General features: G+C 37.4%; 1 protein-coding gene across 4 annotated transcripts in view; it reads left to right on the top strand.

Annotated features, from left to right (window-relative positions):
• The window catches only part of TENM2 (teneurin transmembrane protein 2), a 741,247-nt gene that overhangs the window by 558,534 nt on the left and 154,835 nt on the right, over positions 1-27,878 (top strand). For all 4 annotated transcript variants that reach the window (XM_074883298.1, XM_074883301.1, XM_074883300.1 and 1 more), the window contains one exon: positions 11,017-11,255. In XM_074883298.1, coding sequence (XP_074739399.1) covers positions 11,017-11,255 — 239 coding nt within the window. The remainder of the gene's footprint in view (positions 1-11,016; positions 11,256-27,878) is intronic.

The following is a 27,878-nucleotide window of genomic DNA, read 5'->3' as shown; positions in this document are numbered from 1 at the left end:
CATAGGCAAATATTAAGATATTAGAAAACATCCTGACAGGATTGCTGTGTTCTAAGACTATTCCAGAGTTGCTTCAGGATCGATTTTTCTTCTTTTCTGAAATTACACACCTGACAGGACTTGATGATAAGTTTCATCACAAGAATATTAACTCAGAAGATTATGATTATTTTTTTTTTTTGGTTTGCAGTGAGCTTTGCTGAAATTGATGCCTGCAGAATCATTGGAGACTTTCAGAATTAGCCTGTAATTCTTTCACTTTAAAACTGGTATTTCATCTACATTCATACCAGTAGCCACCAAAAAAAAGGACGCCTTTTTGGTAACTCCTTAGTTCAGCCTTTACTTTATAGCTTTAGCTTGTTGTGAAACACTGATCCCTCTTATACTGCCTCTTCACAGGGCACTACTCTAATTTTTTTTCGTGTTGTCAGTTTATTAATCTCTGTAGTGGAGTGCTCGGGAGGCAAAGCCAGCACTGACAGCGCCTGCTTTATCAGAAAAAGAGTTTCACAACTTTTAGTTTTCACCTTTCAGTTACCTTCAGTAGATTCTGCTCTCAACTGAAAATAATGTGCAAGTGGTCACATTACTGATTATGAAACAAAAAGCGATTCCTGAGCTGTCTGAAGGGAATGCTTTATGTCAGCACTACAAAACTCAGATCACAATTTAGATTCCAGACGTCTCTTTATCTAACAGTACCAAGCACTGAAATCATTGAATAATACAACGTGTGTCTGCATGGTGTTATTTTTTTTTCTGGTAAGAATGTTTTTCCCTTCCCTCTTTTCTTTTGCTGTCTTAGGCAGTTAGGGCTAAATTCAGACTGTTTGGAGACAGCCCATTTTCCAAATACATCCTTTCTCTACCCCTTGTTTCAGTATTGGTGGCAGGAGATGGGGGTATTAGTCACATTTGGTTTATTTTCTTTGTGGTGTAAAGTAAGATTTCAGTGCTTACACCTGGTTTTTATGTACCCTCTTGAGGCAACTATGCCCCAAGTCTCCATGTCCCTTTGTGGTTCTGTATTTTTTACATAATTACGCTTAGCTGTATTGCAGTAGGTTGTTGCTTATAGTGGAGCTACAAGATTGCAAGATGCTTATACAGTTGCTAATTAGGCTTTTTTAGAATCATAGAATGGTTTGAGTTGGAAGGGAAATGTAAAGATCATCTAGTCTAACACCCCTGCCATGGTCTGGGACATCTTTCACTAGATCAGGTTGCTCAAAGCCCCACCCAACCTGGCCTTGAACACTCCCAGTGATGGGTGCTTGATTTTAGTGTGCTTGTTTCTGGTTCAAGGCAAACAAATATGGACTATATCTTCCCTAGTCTGCTGCTTCTTTATAGCTGCAACTGGCCCCCAGGCTGGCTACGTAATTGTTCTGTTTTCTTTGAAATAAGGGTCTGTAATGGAAGGGTTGAAATATCTTTAACTAAGGATGCAGTTATGCGTTGCCGTAGCGTTTTTATGGTGCTATTTTTATGGTTCGTTTCTGCAGTACTTAGCTGCTTTACCTTTAGGCTCGGAGCTGCTGTTTAATGCTCTTTAACTTTTATTGTCCTCTTGCAGTCTGTTTCAAACCATCTCCTCCTCCTCCTTTCCAAAGTGCTGGTTTCTACATTTTCCAGTTAAGAGGTGTTCCTTTATTGCTTCTTTAATCATTGCTTTCGAAGAGGATGAATGATGAAAATACTACCTTTGAACATCCCGGTGTGGGTCTCATTACTTCCAGCTAGAGAGGCAGTCAGTGCTCTGCTTTAAAGCTTGAAATGCTTTGAGGGCACAGGGAGAAAAATATGGCTTTGCAAGGAAGGTTTGCATCACTCTTTGCTCTGTAAGAGTCCTCTCTGGTACGGGAACCTCACACAGGGCCATCTGCAGGCACCAGCCAAAAATGGAATGACTCATAAGTGAGGATAACAGCAGAGCTTTCATGGATGGATGTTTGACTGAGTTTGCCTAATGTAGGAATGCCTGTTCACTTCATATTGATATTAATTTAGTTGGTACCATTATAATTAATAATACTTAATCCAGGAGAAAAAAAGACAAAATTAAATAGAAATTAGTCTTATTCTTTAGACTTTTAATTAGTCTCATACTTGGAAATATTTTTCAGACCAAATCTTTTAGTTGTAAAGATAATTTTGTATGTATGTCTATAATTTCTTTGAGCTTGCTCACAGGATCTGTTGCTAGGCTTCAAGGAAGACTGTAACATACTAATGTTTGTCCTGTATTTCAGGAGAAAGGATGATGCTCACTCTTCTGGTGATTGCAAAATCAGTTCCTTTAGATCTCGTGGGCTTTAGTATAAGAGCGGTGGTCCAAATTTGGGGCCATTTAAGAAAAGTTCAGTTTAAAGACTAAGCAATCTGAAAATTAGCCGTAAAAGAACCCCCATGTTGCTCTTCAAAATATTTGCCTGCTTCTGGGGTTCAAGCTGTATTTCTTAGTTTGACAGTCCCATTCCAACAGTGTCACTCTGGGTGAGCCTGAGGAGAGCGAGCTGGGACAGAATTGGGAGATTAATGGGTGGAGTAGCAACATGAGCTGTACCCCAGTCTGCACCAATGCAGTGCGTGAACTCAAAATCATGGGGCATCATAGCAGGGAAACATCTGGGCTCAGCATTTTTGTAGCTGCAGCCTTCCAGACAGTGAAAGAATGAAATGCTATGCACAGGCTACAGCAGTCATGGCAGAAAAGCCAAGAATAGAGTACACGAAGAGTGGGATTTAGTGCTGAGGGGGTTTTTCGGGGGGGTTTTTTTTTTTTTTGAGTTTTCTTTTAAGAAAGAAATTAAATATCTGAAATGTTGTTAACACTGCATTCAGATGCTGTACTATGTTAGGGTGTCAAGATCAGCTGCAGAACTTCTGAACTGAATATATAACCTTGAAATTTCTGAATGTGTAGAAGTTCCAAGTTAGAGCCACTCTCCACAATTGTCTGTCTATTTTCAATGATGTCTCAATATTTTGATATCTTAGTACATGATGCAAAATGTTCTGGAACAGGATAGTGAAATAGAATTTCTTTTCCTTTTGTTAATGCAAATTTCTAGGATATATTCAGCGTAACAAACAACTACTTGCAACAGTGAAATAACTCCTCACCCTAATTTTGTTTTGTCTTATGTGGCTTTCTCTCAACTCTTACTTAAACTATATGGCTACAGGCACATAATGCTACATCAGTTTAGCTCTCTGAGTCTGAGGGCTGGGGCAAGAACTGACTTCTTCATTCTCCTGTTCCTGCACGTGAAGGTTGCAGCAAGGTTGTATGGACTTTCCAAACAAATGGGATCTGCACAGATAGATTCTGGACCTATTTAAAGATCAAAAGCGTTTTAAAGAGTCGAGTAAAGCACAGTCAAAGGCATCCCCAAGTACTTTGCACACATTTGAGCCATGTACTTGGAGGAATTCCAAAAACATTGTAGGAAGGTAATTTTTAGCAGGCTACTGTAGTATTATTTTCATAACAAATATAGACTCTGATCGGAGAGAAAAAAAGGGTGAAGGAAAGCACTACAAAAGCAGGATACGTAATGACGGTTCAGAAAATCAGTCTAGATATACTCCCACTCACATACATATAAGCTCAAAGAAGATTTTACAGATTGCAGATAATTGCATGTTTTCATGATCTTGTTGGTTTGCATTTTTAAGTTTTGCGTTTTGCAGAGTGAACAGGCAGCATGAGTGACTGTACAGGAAGAGGCAGGTATGTTTAGGGTGTTACTTTTTACTTTAAAAAAAAAATTAATCTGAAATGATGTGATTTAGGTTTCTATTTTTTAAGTTTACATGTAGACTGATAGCAAAATTATTTTAGAGATTTGAGTTTATTACTCTATTCTGTTATTTATAGTCTATTATTTATAGACTTGGAATAGCACTGTTAGAACTTTTTCTTTTTTTCTTAAGTGAAGAGTTGAATTAAGACATAGTGAAGAGCTTACATGTATGCCTTTTAAAATAGAAGTGTTCTGAAATTGTGTTCGATTGATGGAGAAAGCTAAAAATGAACTGACCTATTGAAATGCAAAATACTGTTGTCATTATCACCATTACCGGAATAACAAATGTAGGCATTATTGGATTTCATCACTTTGACTGTGCTATGCAACACACTACTCAGAATGTTACAGAAGAAAAGACGTGAGTTTTTCCACTCAGGAAGGGAAAGGTCCTATAGTTTGAGCTGATTCAGAGCTGCCTAAATCTTCCTATATCTGCGTTATTGACCGTGCTGCCATTTAATGTAAGTATATATGCAAAGTAACTGATTTTTTGTGTTTATGTCTGCAGCTATTCCTGCTGCTCTCTACTAGGTGTTAACTAGCAGTTTCATTGCTGCATTCATGGAGAATAAACAATAGTGCAAGAAAGTTATGCATAAATTTAAAGGGCAAAGCAATTATTTACTGGTTAACTCTCACAAAAGCTAACTAGGATTTAAACTGACAGGCTGAGTGTTCTCACCACCTGATGCAGGGCATCCAGAATATTTTTTAGCCACACAGGCACCCGTCAGGAAGGTAAGGGGGGGTCTCTGTAGCTCTCCAAGGTCACTGAGCTGCTGGGTGACACCAGGTCCATCAACACCAGCCGTTCGACCCAATGCATCCTTGCTAGCCTTCCCCAGTTTTCCCTTTTCAGATTTTATGCCTTTCCATGTTGGTGTTCTCCCTGTCAAATTCTTGAGCTGCTAATGATTCCGCATCTCGGCAATCCTTCCTCTCTCCATATTTTTCACCTTATCTTTCTACAGACTCTCTCGCAGCTCTTTGTCACAACTCAGCAGCTTTCTGAGCAGCCTGAGCCAAGGCCATGGCGCCGGGACGGACCAGAGCCAGGCCTGGAACACAACAGCGAGAGCCCTGGGAGAGCTCGCCAGGGGGGCAGCTTACAGCGGGGATTAGAGAGAGAGAGAAGGTTATAAAGGTTTATCCAACAGTATCTCAATTAACATCTTACAGATGAAAAGCAGGTTGTCCTGTTAAAAGGTATTCAGTACAGAGCTAACGCTGCAGCTGTGGTACAATACAGATATTTTGCCTTTTTTTACCTACTGTCTTTTCAGTTGCGGCTTTGTGAACATTGCCTATTTGGTTTTGTTTAATAATATGACAGATCAGGGTGCCCAAAGGCTGGCACCTGCCTGTTTGTACAACATCCTACCTTCTTGTCAGACAGCTTTCAATTACTGTGCTTTTTTGTGTCCAACTGTGTCTTTGTTAAGAATGTGGAGATGGCAGCGACAGGCTAGTTTCATACTTAACACAACATCCGTGACACTCTGCTTAACACTCTGCATTTTTTAGAAGACTTTGCCTGGGGACGTGAAGAACCCAGCCTTTAAGGAATCATGAACCTTTCAAGAGTTGGGAAGTTGGTATTAGAGCTGTGCTGGAAGCTGGGTGAGTGCTGCGAGGTTCAGAGTTACGTTACAGTGGATAGAAGTGGCCCATCAATATTGATGTGTTCATTCTGAATTATTGTTTCCGTGCCTAACAGAGTGTCCTTAGTTCCTACGCCATGAACAGTTAGTTACAAATTGATTGTCTGCATCAGGCTGAAAAGCACTGAAATAGCGTGTTGTCGTGAGGGCTGTTCTCTGTTCGCAACAGGCATTTGGGTGTGAGGGTGCCCATAGGCACACTTGTGTAAAATGGCTGGTTCATTTATGCACGTGTGTATTTTAAATAGCTTTCTACTAAAAAAATCGATTTTACTGAGTTTAGTCTGTAGATTTGTTGTGATTGAGACATGTTTCTTGTAACTATACAATTAAAGCACATATAGAGAACGTTTTAAACCTTTATTGCTAACTTTAGTGCATTCGGGGAATACCTAAGTCCCTGTGTTCTAGACACTAAGAAGGGTAGAAACTTCTGTGCAATTTTACCACATGAGAGAGCCCTCAGCTGTGTAAACTTGGCTGATAATCCTGTGTTTCTCTGCAAGAACCTGAGAGCAAGAACATGCAATTAAATCTCATTTGGGGAAAGACTGAGAGACCCTTACACAGGTAACCAAAGTTTGCACCAGTCTAACAGTCAGAGTTCATTTTAGCATAAAAGGCATAAGAACAGCTTGTAGTTTTCTTCAATCTTGCTTTCTTTTTGTGTGGAAGTTAGAAAACTGCCGTAAAACTTCACTGTCTGAATTTGGCAGCCACTTAGAGGCTTCCACTGACATAAAATGACTCATGGCTAGTTTTTTGGAGGATTTGGAAGACTACAGAAGATTATATTTTTTCCCCAGTGAAAGACAGCATGTTGCATTCTATATTTCATTGTTTTTTTCTGCTAAGAATAAATGTCTGATAAAATTGTAGACATATGTGATTTTACCACAGCTTGAATATATTTTTTAAGTCCTAGAACCGCCAAATTGAGCTGTTCCTGTTTTCTTGATATGTATGTTTTCTATTTATTAATTACTATTAAAAACCTATGAAAAAACTATGAAGAAAGACAATCTAAGCATTACAGCTCTCTGTACTTTTTTCACACAGAGATAAGCTTAGGATAGTATGAGGAGGGAAAGAAGCAATTTATGTTAGAAAGTATCTTGTTCTTCCTATTACAGTTTTTCATCACAAAAACCCAATTTTTTTTTCCTCAACTGCTTCTTGCAGTGTGCTGCCATGACAATCTGACCAGAAAGGAGGGGGCGGGGGGGAAAAGATTGTTCTCTCAAAGAATATGGAAGTTAATACAGTCTCTGTCAGACCACTATTCCCTGAACACCAGAGGTCCTTTTGACCTGTGGGAAAATAAATGCTATAGAGAGCTCTGAATTAATGAAGAAAGCAAAATATAGCTTTTTCCATTTACCATTAGTCTACAGAACTGTGGACAAATGTCCTCTCGCAAGCTCAACTTTCATAGATGTCACCTTTCTCCTGGCATTGGTGATGAGGTCCCCATCTGTGATCCAGCACATTAGCAGCACACACTGCTTAAAACAAAAGGGGGGGTGCATTTTACAGCCCAGAAAGCTGTAGAGCGGTAGAGGAGGGCACCGAGCATGCTACAGGGTTAGTTTTTTTTTCTGTGAGCAGCATGCAAGTTCCTTCCATAGCTTTCATGGATGCTTAAATTACTGAATCATAGTATACTAACAATCATATTTTGTAGTCTTCCAGTATAGGAATGTCTTCATGATATAGAGAAATTAGGGAGACTGGGTTGAGACTTAGCAAATTTACTCCCATGTTTTCAAAATAGAAATTTAGTCCCAATCTAAGTAAAATTATAATGCTAATTGTGAGATAGAAGATGTGTTTTTCTTAATAGTGTTTGATAGCTGAACAGGTAAGACAGAAAATACACAGGTTTTTTAATTCTAATATGGAATGTATTTGAAATTAAGTGAATGGGTACAAATAAGATCATTTCTTTTCATCAGCAGTCATTGAACAATACCTCCCAGTCTTACTGCTGTGAGACTGTAATTAATGTTGATAAATGCTCATGTACTCTCTGTGCAGCTTGGGCCCACAGACAATTGGTTGTACCAGAGCATGTCAAATCCCACATAAAAATATAGCTATAGATCATTGGGTTTAGGGATAGAGTTGAGACAAGTCAATTTATTTCCATTAGTAGCTGAATCTAGACTTAAAACTCTGTGAGGCCAAGTGTTTTGTCCGTTATGTTCTCGATCTTTCTGGTGTGCTTTACTATAACTTCAGGTATTTCTGCTAATCCGGCCTCCAATTTCTGAATGCAGTGCCAATTTTCAAAAATGGCTTGGTGGATATTTAACATATCTTTAGTTAAATGTCTTTTTAAAACTTTTGAAGGCAGAATTTCTGTACTTCTGTGTAAGATGATGTACTATCTTCTAATGGTCGCCATTTTGTCAGAAATCCTCATATGGGGACAATAAACTTTCAGCTTTCAAAAGATATGGGTAGGTCTCACAAGAGTTACAATATTCAGAGTTTATCCAATGACATTTTTTCTTTTTTGCTTTGAGAATGACACTGTTCCATGTATTCATTTCAATTGGCCTTTTTTGCTTCTATCATGTTCTGATCAGTTTTAACTATATAATAGAGCCCATGTTTGCATGGATAAGTATTTTGGTTTTCTTTATATACTTTATGTATCACAAAGTGGATTACAGTGGAACTATTTTTTTCTTCTACTTTTTTTTCTTTTCGCATGGAAAAGTATATGATTGACATGTTCTATTAAAACATATCTAGATATTCCTTAATTCAATTTTAATAGGAGCAGAGTTTCATTATATATCTGAGTTTACTTTAACAATGCTTTATATTAAAATTTCTGTTGGTACTGTAGCTGCCTTCTCAGCTGAAGAGGACATAAAATACCTGGGTTTAAAAACCTTGACATTTCACATAAAAACAGTGGACTGCAATTTCCAGTCTGATTCTCTTTTGGGCAGGAAAAAGGAAAGAACTGTAAGAACTGTTTGTTGTTGACCCTTAGGTCCACACCTGAAAGAGCCACTCATGCCATGAGGATTTAGGAGGAGAAGGGGGTCCTGGGCTGAGGCAGACACAGGGTTAGCCTGAATGAGAGAGATGAGCCTTCCTACCTGCCTTTGTCTCACCAGAGCTCTCTCTTCCTTCTGTCCTTCCTTCCTTCCTCATGCTCCATGTCACTTCGATCCCTAGTTCCTATCATGGAAGTGATACTGCGTTCCCAACACCAGAGAGCAAGCAGAAAGGACTAAACCTGCTTCTGCTAACAAGTGTTAATCAGGTTTTAACCAGACAAAAGGAATAGAAGTGTCAATAGATCTAGCATAACACAACCAGCCTGGTAACATAATTTTCCAAACAGTTATTTTAATTGAACTGTTGCAAAGTAAAGAAACATTTTAAATGAAGTGTTCGTGAAATCAGACTTTCATTATTTCTTGCTTTCCTGTAACTGGAAGGTGTGTGTTTTAATTTAAACGGCTAGGTAATTTTGAGGGGGAAATCCTTTTTGCATTTGCCTTTACTGTGTTTTCTCATAGATCATGTACAATGTGCAGAAAAGAAGCAAGTCTAATGTCTAATGAGCCTCACTGATAAGGAAAAAAGAACGGCAACTTTGAAAAAATGACAGAGGGTTTCTATTAAATAACTGGTTAGAATATTTCCTTTTTATTCCATTCCTTCCTTTGTTTTACAAATACTGCATTAATAAAAAAAAAAAAAACACCACAAACAAAACCACAGAAGTAATCTGCTTGAGACAGTCAGCCTTTGAAAGCCACTTCTGATTGTATACTTGTGCGTCTGAAGTTTTTTCTATCGTATCTCCAAAGCACAAAGAAAATGTTGTGACAGTGAATATTACCACTGTCTTAGGTGACTGAAATATTTTTCTGAAACAAACAAAATTTTGATCACTGTTTTAAGGGATGTACTAGGTCATTTAGGGTTTAAAAAAATAAATTAAAAAGGCAGTGTCAAACTAAGTGATTTTTCATGTTCATTAATAGAGTTTATTAATGACTGCACTGAAAAAAAGACCATATTGTCAGAGACTGTCTTCAAATGTGAATGTTTAATCATAAAACTGGGAAGCCTAGGCAGCCTTCCTTTTACTGTCTTCTAGTGTGTGCAGATTCTATGCAATTTATTATGCTCTGCATTTCTTTTCAAAACAAATGCTTTAATACTCTTTAAAATCACTCTGGTCATTCTGTATAATAAGTATACACTAAACTCTATGCTTGGAAGTATGCGCATGCATGGTGATGGGTTGGAAAACATACTTAGCAAACACATTTCCATTTCAAGCTTCCAAATCTTTGTTGTAATAAACAGTGATTGAAATTGATTTTAAAGTTCTAACCGGTGATTTGAGAGTGACATACTGGATTCTGATCTGAATAAAAATGTTAAATATTTTTACATTTGAAGTAAGACTTGGGTTATTTCAGGCTATGGTTTCGGTTTCAGAGATTGCAGAGTATCTTCATTCTCACTGTTTCCAAGCACTTGTTTTTCAGAGCTGTGAAGGGATAGGGTATGGAACAGATCTTCACAGTTCTTTTGTCTCAAAACAAGTGGCCTTCTTGAAGACCACTGCCTTTATTCTGTGCTTCTCTTTTTATCATTTACTGGGAACATGCTTGTAGTCAGTTCTTCCTGACTGTGAGAAGTTAATCTAGAGAAGCCTGTCTTCTAGTTTGCTTTCTCCATTTCCTCTATCTGGAATGTGTTGGCAACATTTTCTGAGATTTTGTTAGATAACATATTTTGTCCCTTATTTTCTTTTTAACAAACGTATGGGCAGTTGAAGTCCTCTTTTTTCCTGTTGAGTTGTGTGCTGTTGGTGATTGTCTTAGTTGTTCAAACCAAACCTGTGTGCTATTAAAAAAAATAGTTGTAATTCTTGCAAGATCTTTTCTTACAGGGATACTATTTTACTTGGTATGTTCTTAATGTTTTTTGCTGGCAGCTTTTGCCAAGACTGTTAATGAGACTCATAATTTTTTTGTCTCCGAATATCTGTTGGATAGTTCTGTGAACTCAGACAGGATGTTTTCTTGTAAAGTTAAGTGTTCTGTTCTACTAATAAATGTTACAGGTACTTTGTAGTGGAATTAGTTGCTTTGTCTTAATCAAACACAGGCCGAAAGAAATTGATAGTGACATCACTTCTGAATATGTTCTTTGTTACTAGACTGCTCGCACTCCTCAAAGGTGCAATTTCAACTGGTACTCAAAGACACTTCATCAGTCGTGCTGGTATTTTAGCTAGTATCTGGTCAAGTTGCATCTAAGTACAGAAATGATTAAGCAGATATCCTGACACTGTGTTTTAGTGACAGCTCTTAAGCTCTGGCAGCAAAAAGACTATGAGAATTTTCATCACCTTATTTCTTCCTGCAAAATCCTTTTTCTTTTTAGTTGAATTTAACACACTATGGCAGCTGTAATGGAATGGGAATAGGAGATGTTCTTTCTTAACTACAAGACTTGCCATTTTCAACTGTGTTCCATTTTATGTTTTTCAGGCATTTCTTATTTAAGACATCTTCTGGAACTACTCCGCTGTTCAGTAGTTCTTCCCCTGGTTACCCGTTGACCTCAGGAACAGTTTATACTCCACCTCCCAGACTGTTACCTAGAAATACATTCTCCAGGAATGCATTCAAGCTGAAAAAACCCTCCAAGTATTGTAGCTGGAAATGTGCTGCTTTATCTGCAATTGCTGCTGCAGTTCTGCTTGCCATCCTGCTAGCATATTTCATAGGTAAGGCTGTGTTTTCTCTGGCAAATAACATGGCTATGTCAGCAAAGGAAAATTTAGCAGATAAAGGATGGGCAATCTGTTTCTCAAATTTGTGTTCTTAATGAGCAAAGAAAATTATTATTCTTTATACTGATTAATGAGGAAAAATAAAATGTTCAAGTCCTGTTCACTGTCATAAGAGCAGTGGAAGCAAGAAATCGATTCAGGATTTTCAATGTGCAGTGTTAACTTTAGGTGTCAGATGCGCATCTCTCATAGATGGTCCAAACAGAGAGCGATATAATGATTTTTTGATGTACTACCGTATGCTTAAAAATATTTGGAAGACATTGTCATATGTGGTGAAACCATATAAGTAACAGAATAAACTGGCATTTGAATTCAAATATTATCATCACATGCTGCCTAGATAAAAAATGCAAAATCATTTTGATTAATAAGTCTCAGTCTGTATCTGTCTGTGTGCCTAAATTCCTGGTGGCGTTAGATCTAAATAGTTAGATATTTCTATTTTGTATGCTGTTATTTTCTGTATTCCATACATCCATAGTAATTTGTAAGCAAAAATATAGAAAGGAAACTCTAAATGTTGTGTTTATTTCCTGTAATTAATATATTAATACTGACCACACCATGTCCTAATTCTTTCTGTGGTCTTTTGAGCATTTTTTAACAGGCTTCTGTTATTTTGTCTTGCTTAATTTAATTAATTTCTGATTCTCTTCCCATTCCCACCCCCCCCCCCACCCCCCCACCCCCCAGTATTCCCCTAATTGTCAGTTGTTTGGGAGGTTTTTCTAAGTGTCTACGCAAGCTAGCTGTGTATTTTGTACCTTATATGGTGCCTTTGACAATACGTTGATGCCAATGACATGCTGCGCAAATTCTCTAGTTTTTCTGAGTAAATGGCTAAATTATGGTAGTTTGTTGATATTTTCTGTTAATACTTTCCAGACCTATTCTGTGTGGTTTTTAGTTTATCTCTGAAACTATTCTCATAGATAGTGCTCAAAAGACCTATAAAGATGTACTGAATTTTCTCCCTCTTCTCTCCATTTGAAGAGAATGATTTTTTGATTTTTTTTTTTTTTTTTTTGGATCCCATATAAACTGGCTCAACAGGATAGACACTGTTTTCTAAGGAAACCCCATTTTTCTTATTAATGAGCTTCCATATGTAATTAACACATACGGTAGTAAGAGAGAGCTGACTGGCTACTTTATTGCTGCTGTCTCTTTAGGCCAGGCCTACATCCCAGCATACTCAATACTACAGAGCTAACTGTCTTATTTCTTCTGTAAAAAACCTCAGAAGAATAACAGGCTTAGTTTGATATATAAATAAATAAATTGGAAAGCACATGATTTATTGAACTTGACAGTTATCATACAACAGCTCTCTGAGTGATTATGCACATGGGAAATGATATACTGCAAGTTGAATATTTTAATCATGTGCATAACTTTGAAGTGATGGATTACGAAATGTATTTTTCCTTGGTATTTAGAATACTGTAATCTAAAGAAAAGCTTTGCAACATGGTTATTGCTTTATATATTTTCATATACTAAGACAAGAGAGAATGTAAGGGAATTCATTGACTCTTAATAATTGATGAATGATTTATCATTTCAAGTAATGACATAGGTGATCCGTTTTGACATAAGTTTTTGAGGTCTTCTTCCCTGACTAAAGAATGATGAGTGCAATAGAGTTGGCTAGTGAACACGAGAAGGCAGGTTTTAGGAAGAGAGTGTTGGCTCAAGGATTAAATAATGAGAAGTTACCTGACAAGCTTCATGCCATACAGTAAAGAATAAGTATATTGAAGAACAGCTGTCAAAACCAGAAAATAGCTGCAATTAATCCTGTGAATAAATTTGATGGATCCACTGTGATCATAATTTTAAATTATGAAAAAGAGAGAAAAGAAAATAAAACAAGAAAGAAGTTGCATTGCTTTAGGTGCATGAGAACAACAGAAAGGTAAAAGGGATGTGCTTTAGTTAGGCCATTCATTAATTTAATTCCCTCACTCTCAGCAAAAACTCATACGATTCATTCCACGTGACAAAGAGCAGGCTGGACTTCGCTGTCCTCCAATAGTTTAACTTAAGGTACTTGGTACTTAGGGCGCTAAATCATCTCCTTATTTAAAAAAAAAAAAAAAAAAACCAAAACAAAAAACCAAACAACCAACCAACAAAAACCACCTTAAGAACCTTCCCTTGTTCTGCAGTTCTCTGGAGGGTTGCCTTCTCCTGGGTACGTGCAGAACTTGAATACCAGGAAAACTAAATTTCCTCTCTCCTGGGGAAGGAGCAGCAATGAGAAATACCAGCTGTCCTGCTCTTCTGCAGCTCTTTTGGAGCTCCTGACCTACTAATCTCTGAACTGCTGTGAAGACAAAATAACTCTGTCTTGCTCTGTCAGGAGGAAAAATGTTTTTCTGTTTTTGAAATGGGTGACCAGAATAATGTTCAGATTGGACCAAAATCCCAATTCTGTCCTAATCATTGAGACAGTGAGAAAGTGAAAGCTGTTAATCTACCAGGAGAGCTGGCAGTCTTGGGATGAAGAAAGATGTTAAGTTCCCCCAAGACATGCAGGAGGAAGTGCAATACTCCATATTGCAGTAACTCTTTCTGATGTGTTTTCTATCAGAATGTCAAGCACAGGAGAAGCTTTAAAGGTGCTGATAATGTTTTTCCACTGTACTTGTTGACAAAGAAAATTTCTTGCTCTCTACCATAGCAGAGGTTATATCACTGGGGTTACATTAGCTAAAAGTAATAGTTATGGAAAAAGTCATCAAAATTTGCAGCAAATGGTTCTGCTACTTATGTTTGTCAATATATTTAGGCTGTGTGAAGATGATCATATCAATGCTAATCAAAACTATTACAGGACTAAATGAAAAAGGCAATGTTGGCAAATATGAGGTAAATTATATTGAAAGAATACTTCGAAGTTCTCATAGTCTTCAGGATTTCTAAATGAATTGTCCTATAATAAAAGAGATGGGGGAATTGATACAGACAGATTGTTGAAAACATACTGTCTACACATTTAAACATGGGACTTTCAGAGGACTGCCAAAGACTATGGCATGAAAAAATTTCTAATGAGGGATGATGTAGAGACAACCAAAGAAGTATCGTAACAGACAGAAAAGAATAAATACTTTAGAAATTATTTAGGCATTTCTATTGCTTTTCGATAACACACAAATAAAAATGCAATGAATGAAATGAAAATGCAGTATGTTTAAAGCTTTAAAAATAAATTCGTAGTGCATAATAACCTTTGGAACTTTTTACCACACTACATAATTGATGTTAAATAAAGTTACTACTGAGATTTTAAGAAGTTAAACGTTTGTCAAAATAATGACAATATGGCTTAGAAGGAAACTTTGTTTTTTCTTTTCTTTTTAAAGATATTTATAGATTGATGGTTTAGATCATAAAATGCCATTGAAGTCTGGCTACTTAGATAGATTCTTCCTTTATAGGCCAGTCAGTACCATTGTTATCTGAGTTTTCCTAAATGTTCCTCTGAAACTTATCCTGACTGATGTCTGGGAAAAACTCCTGCAGGTCTGCATGGCACTGATCTACTGTGATATGGCATGTGTACGTGCAAAATATACTTGCTTTTGTATGTGTACATTTTGCCATTTTAGACATACTGTTCTATACCTGAATTCCTTTACCCTGATGGAGTTTCTGCAGAAACTCTGACACACGTAAGATTCACCAGGTTGAAAATAAATCAAGCAACTTTGGGTTTTTTTGTTTAAATGAATAGACAGAGGCAAAAAATTTTCATATCATTTCCATGAAAAGAGCATTTTAAGCTGTTTCTATGGATGAATGTTACACTATTTTTAATAGCAAAGAATAGGAAAAATTCACTTCAGTTAACTTTTTCCTTACGTGGTATACAAAATGTTGTCTGCTTGTTTGAAGCCAGGTTTATCACTTCTCCCTGTTTCTTCAGTAGCCAGATGTAAATGCAAAGTATAAGTTGGTAGTATTGCACAATGTTTTGATAAATTCCAGCATGCAGTATGTAAATAAAAATGTCCTACAATCCTGTCTGAGACATGTCATTTCCCAAAGCCCAGGAGTTATTTCCATTATCCAGGGGTGACATATGAAGAATGTAGAACCAACCATTCAAATTAGGACATCCTGAAGATATTGGACTGATGGTAAAACCCAGTTACAAGAAAGTAATTTATAAAGTGTCAAAAGGAAAGCATATACCACACATATTGTCTTTGTCAGAGTGCTCACTTCAGAGGTTAAGGGAGTGATGAAAGCATTTGTCATGTTAAATTAGTTTTTAGCTCTTCAGATTCATGCCAAACTTGGAGGGGAAGAAACATAAAAAAAGAAGAAACAAGGAGAGGAAAAAGAGTCACCTTGTGTTTTTCACAAAGTAATTGCTGCCAAACATAAATACCACATTTTTGTAAGCCCTTACACTGCTCTGATTTCTGCCAATCTAACTTTGAGCATCAAAGAACATCTGACCATCAACATGTCAGTACGTTAAAAATGTGGTAATTTGAAATATTTAGACTTTCCTTTGGGGAAAAAACCCACAACTGTTATTTCCTGTGGAAATTAAAAGCTACAATGGGTTTAAAGGTGCTTCACTTGCAAATAGTATCTTGAGACTCATCCTGATAACTTTTACACTAGTGATGCTATTTTATCTATTCCTATCATGTGCAAGAATGTACAGGAAAAATATAAGAAAAGTGACAAAGAAATTATGAGAATAGCATGCTTACACTACATCTTTAGTGTATACATTGCACATGAAAATGTTATTGCTCATTTATTCTTTGGTGTTATTTGGCCTTAAAGACACATGAGGTTTAAGATAAATTTCACTTTCCCACATAAAATAATATATTCACTTCTGTGCTATAGAATGGTCTGAATTGCCAAAAGGTCTGGCAGTTAATTAAGCAAATGAAAATATGAAAAGGGGGGGGGGGGGTTTATTCCCTTTATATATTTAAAATTAGAGCCTGAAAAATACCTGTGGATAGAAGAACAAATATTTTGGTAAATTTCTTGCTATTAGAAAGTATCATAGTAAGTGTTTTACGAATAAAAGACATATATGCAAATAAATGGTTAATTTTTCTGGTTATCCCTCATACCCACAAAAGTATTCATTTGTTTCTGTGACAGACAATAAAATTTATGGGGCTTCTGAAAAAATCAGACTTGGAAGTCTCATCTTTGCATCAAATACATGTACATACCACAGTTTGCATAAAATTGTATTCTTCAGGTGTAGATATCAACTTGAATTATTTTCTTCCCACAAATAAGTCAGCTATTTGCTACTGTAAGTGCTTGTGTGAAGTTTCTTGTTCATTCATATTTGTAATTTCCTCCACTCCTAAATCCAATTGTCTTCTTGACCCTGATTCCACAGATCAGGATTCATCATAGCAGTTTGCTCAACTGGCTATCTTATGTATCAATTTATTTTTTTCTCTCCCTGAGTTGTTTTTGACGAATGGCCACCTACGTTTCATTTGATTTCTTATGTTGCATTTATTTTTCACTTGTAGAGTCAGAAAACCACTGCCTTTGTCTTGTCCAGACTTTACTGAAATCAAATATGCTAGACCTTTTGGAAACCACGACTGAAAAATAGGAAAATCATGCAAAGATGGAACCTCTGAGTGGCAGAGGTCATCTGGCTGCCAATCACTGCTATCAGATTCACTTGAAATCAATGTAAACCAAGGGAGCTCTGCATCTTGCAAGATTAGCTGATGACAGAAGGTTCTGTTCTTAAATTTGCATTGAAAATAGGTGTCAGTTAAGGGGCAAATATTAAATTTTAGAATATGCCTGTCATATTCTACAAGTCACTCAGTGATTCTTATTGACTGATATCAGTCAATCTGAGAGCAAAAAGAGTAGTAGTAGCAGCTCAGTCAGCTTGTCTGCTGCTACTTCTGAAAAGAGAAGCATTGAGCCTTTCAGGAAAAAGCATCTGGCCCCATTCCATAAGAAAACTATGCCCTATTGCTGGGAATCGTGAAGCCTGGCTCCAGGAACTTTAGATGTGGCTTTCTAGCCCTAACGAGTGTCCTATTTCACAGTCGAAAGGTGTGAGAGATTCATTAGGTGGAGACAATTTTCCTAGAGACAAAATGCACCAGCTGCTGTATATGCCAAATGCCGCAAACAGGAGGGTTTTAATGTGAAATTACTTGGGTGTAGTTTGCCTGTGCTTTCCCGAGTCAAAAAGAAAAGCTTGATCTACAGATTTGTTCCAAGAAAGGCCAATGTACCTATTGTTTTGCCTATCAGAGATCTCCGAGATGATGGAAGTAGCTACCTTTCAGTGTGAAGGGGCAGTCTTATCAGCCTGTTCAATTCTCTTTGTCTTTGTTGAGGATTTTCACACAGTAAACCTCAGCACTTGAAACTAGAGTGAGACTAATGTTTCCATAACTGGAAGTGGTATTACGTTCTTAGCACTTGAAACTGAAAGCCCTTTCTGTTTAGCTACTAAGTCGAAAAACATACTCTGAAACCTTGGCAAGAAACAGGAGACCAAGAGGATGTTTTCTTTTGTGCATTATTGGGGTTGTGTTTTGGGGGACACATTTTAGTTTGGTTTTTAATGCATATTGTGCAACACAATCTAGGATGGGTCTGAGAAAACATTTTTCACAGATGCTGGTAGTGCTCCCCAGAAGCTGTTAAAATGTATTGCTGTGAACTTGAGTAAAGTAATGTAACTGCCTAGCTGATGCTAGCTATACTAGCTCATGCCGCACTACTGAAAACATGTGATGTGGTAGAAGTGAGTATCACAAAAATGAGCACTGTGATGTAATAGGATAACAATGGCTAACCTGGGAATTTTAGAGATACAGTGTTTAAAATGAGTAGTTTAGTAGCTGTATTATTATTTATATAGTACAGGTTTTGTCTTTTTCTACCCAGAGCTGCAAGAATGGCTTCTTCAGAGATGTTGCATTTCATCCCCCCGCGCCTCAGTTGTGAACTACGTGCTGTGCTTCACATGCACTGTCATTGTCCTACCCTACAGAAACTAGAAAATATTCTGGGTTTCATAATGGCTATGTAATGCAGCCTATTCTCACTTTTGTCAGTGCAAATACTGAATATTATGAAATTTTTTTGTAGTAGTCTAGGATCTAATCCCAGAATCACAGGTATGAAGTCTTGTCAGGGCAAAAGCAGCAGAGATAAGTAGATGCAAAACGAGTCTTGTAGGAAGTCAGGGGGAAAAATGATGAAAAAGCTTTGAGATACTTTAGTGAGACATGCTTTATAACCTAGCCCAACATACTGAGATGAGACCATTTTTCAGAAGAAGAGTGAGCATAAGGGATATTGAAGATTAAATTTTGCTAATATAATGCCAAGTCAGAGATACCTATCAAATAAACCTGTGGTCATCCTCTCTGAAAAGTCAATGTTCAATATCAGTGTAAAATGTCTTGTCTCTTCCTAGGGAAACATTGCTCTGTTAGCAGCTATTTATATTAAGATCACCAGCTGATCATTTATGGATTTATTTATATTGATTATTTGTTGCTGTGCTTCTTTGTTAACTCATTGTGTTGTTTTGCACTTAGCACGCTTATGGATTTTATTCATTTAAGTGTAGAAGTATATGGTTGCCTTTAAGAATATAACTACTGCTCCATGGGGTAATAACAGATTGAAAGATGTGACATGGATTTTGTAAGTGTGGCTAATGTAGCTCTTATAATACTGTTATGAAAGTCATGAAAAACCCCACAAATAAAAAAATACTTAAGTGTACTAAAGAGACAAGAGAATATTCAAGGAATATTCAAGAAACTTGCAGGAAGACAAAATATAAAATAAGGAATAAATTCCAGTTGGGAAAATAATAAGACAGGGTAACAGACAACAGAAATTATGGAGCAAAAGAAGTTGAACAGTGGGAAGAGAAATGACACATCACTATGAAATGACAGAAAACTTTACTCACCTTATAATATGATGTGGTGCAATTATCTGCTTTCAGTAATTTAAAAAACTGCTTAAGAAACAGTTTTCAGGTTCATTTCAGCTTTTGCTTATTCAGGCTTGCTGCATCATACTTTGAGCTGTCTGCTTATATCACTACTCAGATACAAAAAATCCCAGCCATCTTATATATTCTATATGTCCAGTAATAAAGTCATTGACTTGCCAAGGTCAGTGAATTTGAACACCTAGCACACCATATTCACGTTATGTTGCGCCTTGTTATTAATTCTGTATATGGTAGCCTTGTAGTTATAATCAGGAAAAACAGCATCTTCCATGACAACCTATCTGAACCCTGGGACAAATTTTGCACTACAGATTTAGGTTTACAAGGTTATAAAATCATTCAGGTTGGAAGGGACCTCTGGAGGTCTCTAGTCCAATCTTCTGCTGGGTCATCTCTGAAGTCCAATCTAGTCTTGAAGACCTCCAAGGACAGAGATTTCACCACCTTCCTGGGCAACCTGTTCCACTGCTTGCCTGTCCTCATGGGGAAAAATAATTTCCTTATATTCAGCTTGAACCTTTCTTCAATGTCTCTCATCCTCTTGCCATGTACCAGTGTGAAGAGCCTGGCTTTATCTTCTTGACAACCTGTAGGTACTGACAGGCTGCTTTTAAGACCCCATAGCTATCTCTTCCCCAGGCTAGATAAACACAGCTCCCTTCTCCCAGGGAAAGTGCTCCAGCCCCCAACCATCCTGGTGGCATCCCCTGGACTAATGAGTAGAGACCAGATGGGGATAATCATCTCCCCCGTGTCCTGGCCGTGCTTCTGTTCCTATGGCCCAGGATGCTGTTGGCCTTTGCTGCCAGGGCATGTTGCTGGCTCGTGTTCATCTCTCTGTCCACTAGGACACGAGGGCCTTTCACGCAGAGCTGCTCCACAGACAGTCAGTGCCCGTTTTGTACCACCGCAAGGAGTTATTCCCATTTCTAGTGATTTGAGGCATTTTTGCCTGAATAATGATGAGTGCTAAATTCTAAGACATGTAGTCCTTTCACCGAGTATGAGTGAATGTTTTCCACAACAGAATTTGACCACAATGGGCAAAAGTGAGCCAAAGCCTATTTTATTTAATAGAGTAAGGGGTGTAGGGAGGAGGGGCTCCTTTTTTGACTGATGCATGTATACTTTCTTAATATTCAGGGAATTCTGTCCTACTTAATTTTTCATAATCATTTCTGGTATCAGAAGCTTGAATTATAATGCCAAAAAAAGAATGTAGTTGGTTAGAAAAATCATGTTTTGATTTGTATGTTGAGCAGATCTGATGAGAGAATCACTATTGAGCCCTACTGTGTGATTATTAGGCACTATTAATGTCTTTATCTTGGCTATTAGTAAATAATTACTAGAAAAGACAAGCATTTGTGTTATTATAATTCCTGGAAAATTAATTTCATTCTCTTAGGTTGATCTTACAGAACCTTACCAAAAACTTTAAATATGCTCTGGGCTTAGTTTGTTTTCTTCTCTGGGATGTCCAGATTTATCCCACTGTGTCATGTTTAATTTTTAAAAGGTGATATACATAATGCATAACAGTGCTGCAGTTAATTTAATGTTAAGCTTTTTTTAATTTGCTGGTTGGTTGATCAGCTGATTTCTTCCAACATTTTTCTTACTAAATACTTTCCGAGGAAAGCCACAGAATAGAAGGTGTTTTCACATACGAACGCCAGTGTGGCAGAATAGGTTCCCCATTTGCTGGATGAGAAGGTGTACTGTGTTTCTGCAGTACTTTATTTGCCTTGCAGGAATTGACCTGGATTAGACAAGACTCTTTGAAAGGTCAGCCAGTCTACTGCATATATGCTGCTTGTACTGCATGTTAACAGTGTTTTGTTTAAATCTGAGTGTACTGTGCTATTCTTGCAGTTACATTTTATATATTGGATATTTGCATCTTCTGCTTTCAATTTACCCTTCTGCAAGAGCCTTCTTACTTCTGTGAGGTGCAGATGACTGCATATAGCTAATATAGTAATCAGAGACTGAAGAATTATTTGAGGAAGACAGGAGATTATCAGAAGGCCCTATCCATGTCTACTTCAGGAGGAGGCAAGACCTGAACTGCTGGTTCTTGGTATTCCAATTTAGCTGGATAAACCAACTTTAGCACAGTTGTACCAACAGCAAGTGCAAAGCCAACCTGCTACTATCAAAAGATTTGGCAACGTAGCTGAAATAATTCTGTGTAGTCAGAACAAATTTACAAATTTTCAATTTTAAATCAGGAACTTTGTGCTACAACCATGCCTCCCAGATCTGGAAACCGTGAAATCCCTGTGCAATTCTAGGGGAGCCAGTTTGATCCAAGGCGTGTGGTTAATCAGCAGACTCGGGTTCTGCTCCTGACAGTTGGAATCGGTGTTAACTGAATTGGACTTGTGAGGGTAATGTTTTATTTTGCAGAAGAAAGGAGCTACTTCTTCTGTAAGAATGTACTGTTGCTAGAGGATTTCTGTGTTCAGTTATTAAAAAGTCTTTAAAAGAGAGGAAAACAGTGCTTGAGATGCTGAGAAAATTAATAGATGTTGGAAAAATGTCAGGAGTACATAGCAAGTATCCCAAGGTAATGTAAGGGTAGATACGAACTTGCGACATCTTTGCTGGGCTGTGGTAAGTGCAGAATAGTTTAAACTGAATAGAAGTTAAACAATTTCACAGCAGGCATACTAACTGTTTCCAAAGAAAGGCAATTAAACATTGTAGTCCCATTTACCTTACAATAATGGGTTAGTATGCCTATATCATATAACGTCTTTTCCAAGGAGAGAACTGTGCATGTTTATAAGAATGTGGTGCAGAGCTGGGACCTGAAAATAGATAATCGTGTTAAAACTGGCCACAAGACAGCAGAGAGCATAAAGAGAAGAGAGATGCAATTTAGGTCTGTAAGATTTATTGAGCCAAAAATTTATTTCACCTGTTGTTTCTTTCTTCATATATATCCCCTTCTACATCTTGAGACTCCATTAATCACTGAAATGCAAAATTCCAACCACATGAGAAAAGAGAAAGAAGAGCCCATAATGGAGCCTGCTCATTATGAAAAGCTCAGGGATCTGATTAATCTTACTCTTGCATGGGGAGTTTGAACTTTTATTTATTTTAACATATTTATGTCATTTTAACTCTTAAAATAATGTTATTGTCTTTATAGACAGAATTTTTTTGAACCTTAAAAGTATCAAAGTTTGTTAACATGGGTCAGGGATTTGGGGCTTGGTTCATTAAGAGTATTAGGGTCTTTTTCAACAAGAAGAATTTTTCTGCGCCTCTGGAGGCTTCCTGAAAATCCTAAAATAAATAATAGAAAAATAGTGATTTAAAACCTGATTTCTAATACAAACCAGCCCTGGCTGTCTAGATGAAGAATAAGCTTCAATAAATGGGAGACAGACGCAAGCCTCTTCAGTATGAAGAGTAGCGAGGATGCAGAAATAGAAATAGGTTTTTCATTACATGAGGGATTATGCTTGGGCCAGAAATGCCAAATATTCTGTGGACCGCAGCTGCACTTTCTGTCTGCTGTTGTATTAGCTGGTAATAGCAAAACAATGATGTGATGGTAGAGACAGCTATTTGTTCTCAGAAATACAGAAAAGTTGTTTTCTTTTCCTTTGCTTGGATTGCCATATTGTACTCCATGGCATATCTTAAACTTCTATCCTTTTGCAGCAAATGGGCTACAAATTAAAATATACATTCTCCTTGAGCACCACCTGAGGATGCACATACAGCTGCTGATGTGCTCCCTTAGCCAATTTTTTCTTCTGTCGTTCTGATACTCCTTAGTCAATTCAGGGACTCGTTATTTGCTTGCACAACCTGGGTCATTGCAATTGCCTAAGCAGCCATGGGCAAGTGCCGCCAATTAGGCCTGCGGCTAAGGAAGTGTGTTACTGTTACTGAAAGCAGTGAATTTATAGACATTCAAGAAAACAGTAAGATGCATCTTGCTACTTGATTGGTTTTCTGTCATTTGATCAGCACTACCCACTCTCATGTTAACAGAGAGACTGGAAATAGTGTTGGTTTTCAGGATGTAGTTTGTTGAGGGGTTTCACTCAGTCTCATCTTAGAGTATTTGTAAAGGGAAATTACTGAGGTTGAAAAGCTGTGATTTTCATCTCTTCTTTTAGATTTTATATAGATCTCTGACAGAATGAGTTTTATCTTTTGCTTTGGGACAAATAAAGGTTTAACAACATCTAATACATGCAGTTCTCTTCATCTTTAAATTTTTAAATTTTTTTCCTGTCAAAAATCTATGCATGTTCTTTCTATAAAAATCCCTGTGAAAGTGGTCTGCTTAACTCTATTCCACCATGCTATGAAGTATTGTTTTAATACGTTGTTTGACTTTTTAAAGTGAGAATTCATAAATCATTCATCTTTTCTCCCATATTTACCAGTAAAACACTGTAAACAACTAGAACAGAAAGAGCCTTTTAAACACAGCGCAATTTGCTTAATATTGATTTGAAACTCCTGGAATACTAGACACACAACAGGTAAATTGAAAGAGTGGGAATTTGCTCTGCTTTGACTGTGTGGGCATTTGAAAATGTCCAGTTTTGGCTGTGGTTTCCATGATTTCAGGAACAGATATTTAGTATGGAATTCACCATTTTGGAATTCCTGGATACCACTTTCAAACCTATCTGCAACCCAACCTGCATTTCAACCAGAATCTGAAGTAGGAGACCTTTTAGTAGCTACTTTTAGTAGAGTGGTATTTTGCTGATGAGTAGTCCTCAGCGCAGCACAGCTGAGCAGGTTAGGTCATTGGGCAGGAGGAGCCTGCTAGAACAATCCGTGCAGCCCCGGGGCTTATTCTGGCACTGGCTTTTTCAAGGACCTCAGAGACACTGGAAAAGAGTGAGCTGTAGGTTGTGGATTGTGCTACAAATCCTCCCCTGCCAAGCACTGGCAGCCCTATGGCCAGGACCATGGACTGTTGCTTCCCGTGGTGGATGCCTTTGCCCTGTACCTGTGACCAGTGAGCACTCAGTCATTTCCCAGGGAAGGGGCAGCACATGCCCTTGGGCTGACTTGATAAAATCCAGCCTATTTTTTACCTTTTGTATGGTGCCGTATCCTGAGCACGCATCTTCATTTTTTTCTAATAGAAAGGCCCAAATGAAAGCTCAGGGCCCAAAGTTTATGAATTCTAATTCTTTTAACATGTAGATTAATTTTTTTTTCAGCTGTCAACTATCCTTTACATACTTTCAGCAGATTTTGTTTTAAATGCTCTCCATTAACAGCTTCTGCTGTGTGCTACAGCTTGTATACGCTGACAGTCCCAGAGCAGTTTGCAAAAGAGGTAATGGTTGCGTACATTGCATACCTTGCTTTTTCTTTAGTATACTCCTGACTTTGGAATTGTTGTGGGTCTTTTTATAGTTGTACAAAGCAGTTTCCTAAGTTCAGTATTCAGGGGTTAGACACATGGGTAAATTACTGAACACAGCAGATCACCAGTGAGGTTCTGTGTGGATGCTTTTGGCCAAAATTTGCAAGTTTTCTTACTCAGTTTTACTGTGTGAACCCAAACCTTTCTGTTTTCAGAGACAAAAGACTTTTGTATTTCTCACAAGGCAAAACAGGTCTCAGATACCAAGGGTAAGACATGAAGTTTTGGAGTTGGCAATAATTCAGTCTTTTACTTTGCTCAGTAAGGTTACTCATTAAAATCTTCAGATGAAAGATTTACTGATTTGATCAGAGGGCAGGAGAAAGGCTTTGAAAGTAAGTTGATTCTTTTAAACAGTCACTGTTTAGCTAGTCTCAATAATCACGTTAAGCACATGGGTACTTGTAGATAAAGGTGAAGGCATACAATTGTATTGAAGATAACAGTGAATCTTTGTTTCCCTTGGCTGGGAATTTAAACACAATCATGTCCTTTCTTGGCTGAAAGAAAATACAAAATCCTGGATACTTTCTCCTCACTTGAAGTGTCAGTAGGACTGTGGGGCTTCTTCCTACCCTCTTTTGCTGGGATATCTTTTGTTAAATATGATTTACGTCAACATGCATGTGCACTATGCAATGTGTGTTGTCTTTAGTAAGTCATGCTCCTTATCAGTGCCAGCTGTGGGCTGGTGGAAGCTTTTGAAACCCATGTGTGGCACCTTCATTAAAATATCTCCGTTGTCAACTCAGGAACTGGATATCCTGCAGTCATTATCCCTATCCCTGGTTTTCAGTAATATAGATGCCCTGCATGCCATTTACAAATTGAGACATTACTGCTTAGTATAAAATGCCATTTCAGTTTGAACTCTCTGTCTAGTCTGGTAAGATAAAGATAATACTATTCTATGATAGTTTTACCTTTTAAAGCTTTTCCTGAATATAAACAGAGTTTTTCCCTAAAGCCTTTTCTTGGAAGTCAAAGGTCTGTATTGAAATGGCAAGCTTATAATAGAATTTGGGCTGCAAATTATGAAAAGGCCAAATTTGTAGTAGACAGAATTATATTATACATGTCTCTAGTTTGCCTGTTGTTTGTGTTTATGTGTATAGATATCTACACATTGAACTGATTTCTGTATTTTACTGATTTCTTTCACCTGCTTTTTGTTGCGTGTTACTAGATGCACTTAAGTCATATATAGATAATCTTTTATGCTGTACAGACTTTTATGTATGTAGTAACTAATATTACTATAAATTGACAGAGATTATGAAAGTATTTCCCCTACTTTTTAGCTTGCTTATTTTATGTATTTTTCAAAATTTTAGTCTAGGCTTATTATTGAAAATATTCCACGTACATCTTCCTGAAGTTTGTTGGAAATGCACATGCAAGTAAAGTCAGGAATGGGAAAATTACTCACAGTTTGTGTTGGCTTTTCTGCAGCAGGGAAGAAGTGTAGAAAAATAGCTGGTTCAGTAACTGGAAATACTTTTATTTTCTTTGGTGAAAGTCACAGTATGTTGAAGTGTTTAATATTTTGGAGTAATCTAGTACATATTGGCCACCAGTACTTACTGATAATGAATTATAAAATTGTACTCTTTTATGATGAGAAATGTGACTTAGACCCATCGTTGCTACAGGGTTGGCTGTAGTTTCAGTGCAATGTTTTGTATAAATTTTAGTATAGCATACATAACGTTCACTGAACACTAAATCTAGACTCTCCCAACAGATTTACATGTCAGCTGGGTCTACAGAAAACTGCTGTTCCCTGTATACACTTTTGTGAAAGAGGGCACTGGAGAAAGTCTTTAGGCAAAAGCTATTTAAGACAAAGCAGTCTGTCCCAGTTATGAAGTTGGGGAAAATCCCTCTAACTCTCATTTTGACAGCATGGAATTAAAATCAGCCCATGTTTGGGCAAAACTTGAACTGAAAGTATTCTTAGGCACCTTGAAACTAAAGCAAAGTTTTCTCTCTGTTTCGCTGGCTGAAGGTTAGATGCAGTCTCCTGAGAGCAGGGGGGGGGCAGGGGGGGCAGTGCAGATTTTTCACTCCCTTCTCTCTTAATGTAGGATCATCTGGATTTGACCATCCGTTTCTTCCCTGCCCTTGGCAGTGGTGCAGGCACCACTTCACAGTGTCTCTCTGGCACCATCAATCTGTTCTATGAGCTTGCAAGTCAGAAATGGGCTGGGATGCCATGCTAGGAAAACAAATAGCACTAGTGTCCTAGCCAAGGACTAACAGATGGGGCTAAATTCTGCTATCCTCTTAGTAAATCTAGCTGGAAAATTGATAACCAGCTTTTTCAACTTAAACTGAAATAAACTAAGTCCCAGGTCTACAAAAGTTGCCTCTGTGGTTGAAGTTAGGGTTGATAGATTACTTTTAATCATACCTTTTTTTTTTCCCTTCTCCCCCCCCCCCCCCCCCACCCCCCACCCCCCCCCCTTCTGTTTCCTTATGGGCATTTTAATTCTTGATGGTCTGGACGTCTTCTAGATGACCCAGATATTGTTGATGTCTTTCAAGAAAATGCAATTTTAATTATGCACTTGGATTTTACTAAGGGAAAACACATATTCTGTGGTGCTCTCATAATTAAACAGAAGCTAGTGTAGAAGCCAGTATTCTAAATGTTATTTTCCTTAAGAAAAAACAAGCATCTTATTTGGGAGCAATAAAAATTTTGTGAGTTTTATTTATTTGTAAAGCAAAAGCTGCTGTGATTGAAATTAAACATGGAATCATGCTGCTTCTGATTAATTCTAGCACAGAGGAGCCAAAAAAAAGGACTTGATTTTTCTGTAAATAGGCTAAATTAGCCTCTGCTAAATAATGATAGTCGGAGGAATTGAAAAGAAAGACAAAAGTTTTATTTCCTGCTCAATGAAATTACTTATTCATTTTTTTAAAAAAATAATGCTTGAAGTTAAGGCTATGATTCACTGTTTTCTAGAATTGAGCTGAATAATAGTAAATGCTAATTTAGCACTTTACTATGGGGAAAGTAAATGTTATTATTCCTACATTCCAGATGACTAAATTGAGTTTCAGTAATGTATATACTTTACATTACTGTAAAAAATTGATCTTTGGT

Source organism: Strix uralensis, chromosome 14, assembly GCF_047716275.1.
Source record: "Strix uralensis isolate ZFMK-TIS-50842 chromosome 14, bStrUra1, whole genome shotgun sequence".
In the NCBI taxonomy this organism is placed as follows: domain Eukaryota; kingdom Metazoa; phylum Chordata; class Aves; order Strigiformes; family Strigidae; genus Strix; species Strix uralensis.
Note: the sequence above shows the minus strand (reverse complement) of the source record. Positions and strands in the feature narration are given on the sequence as shown.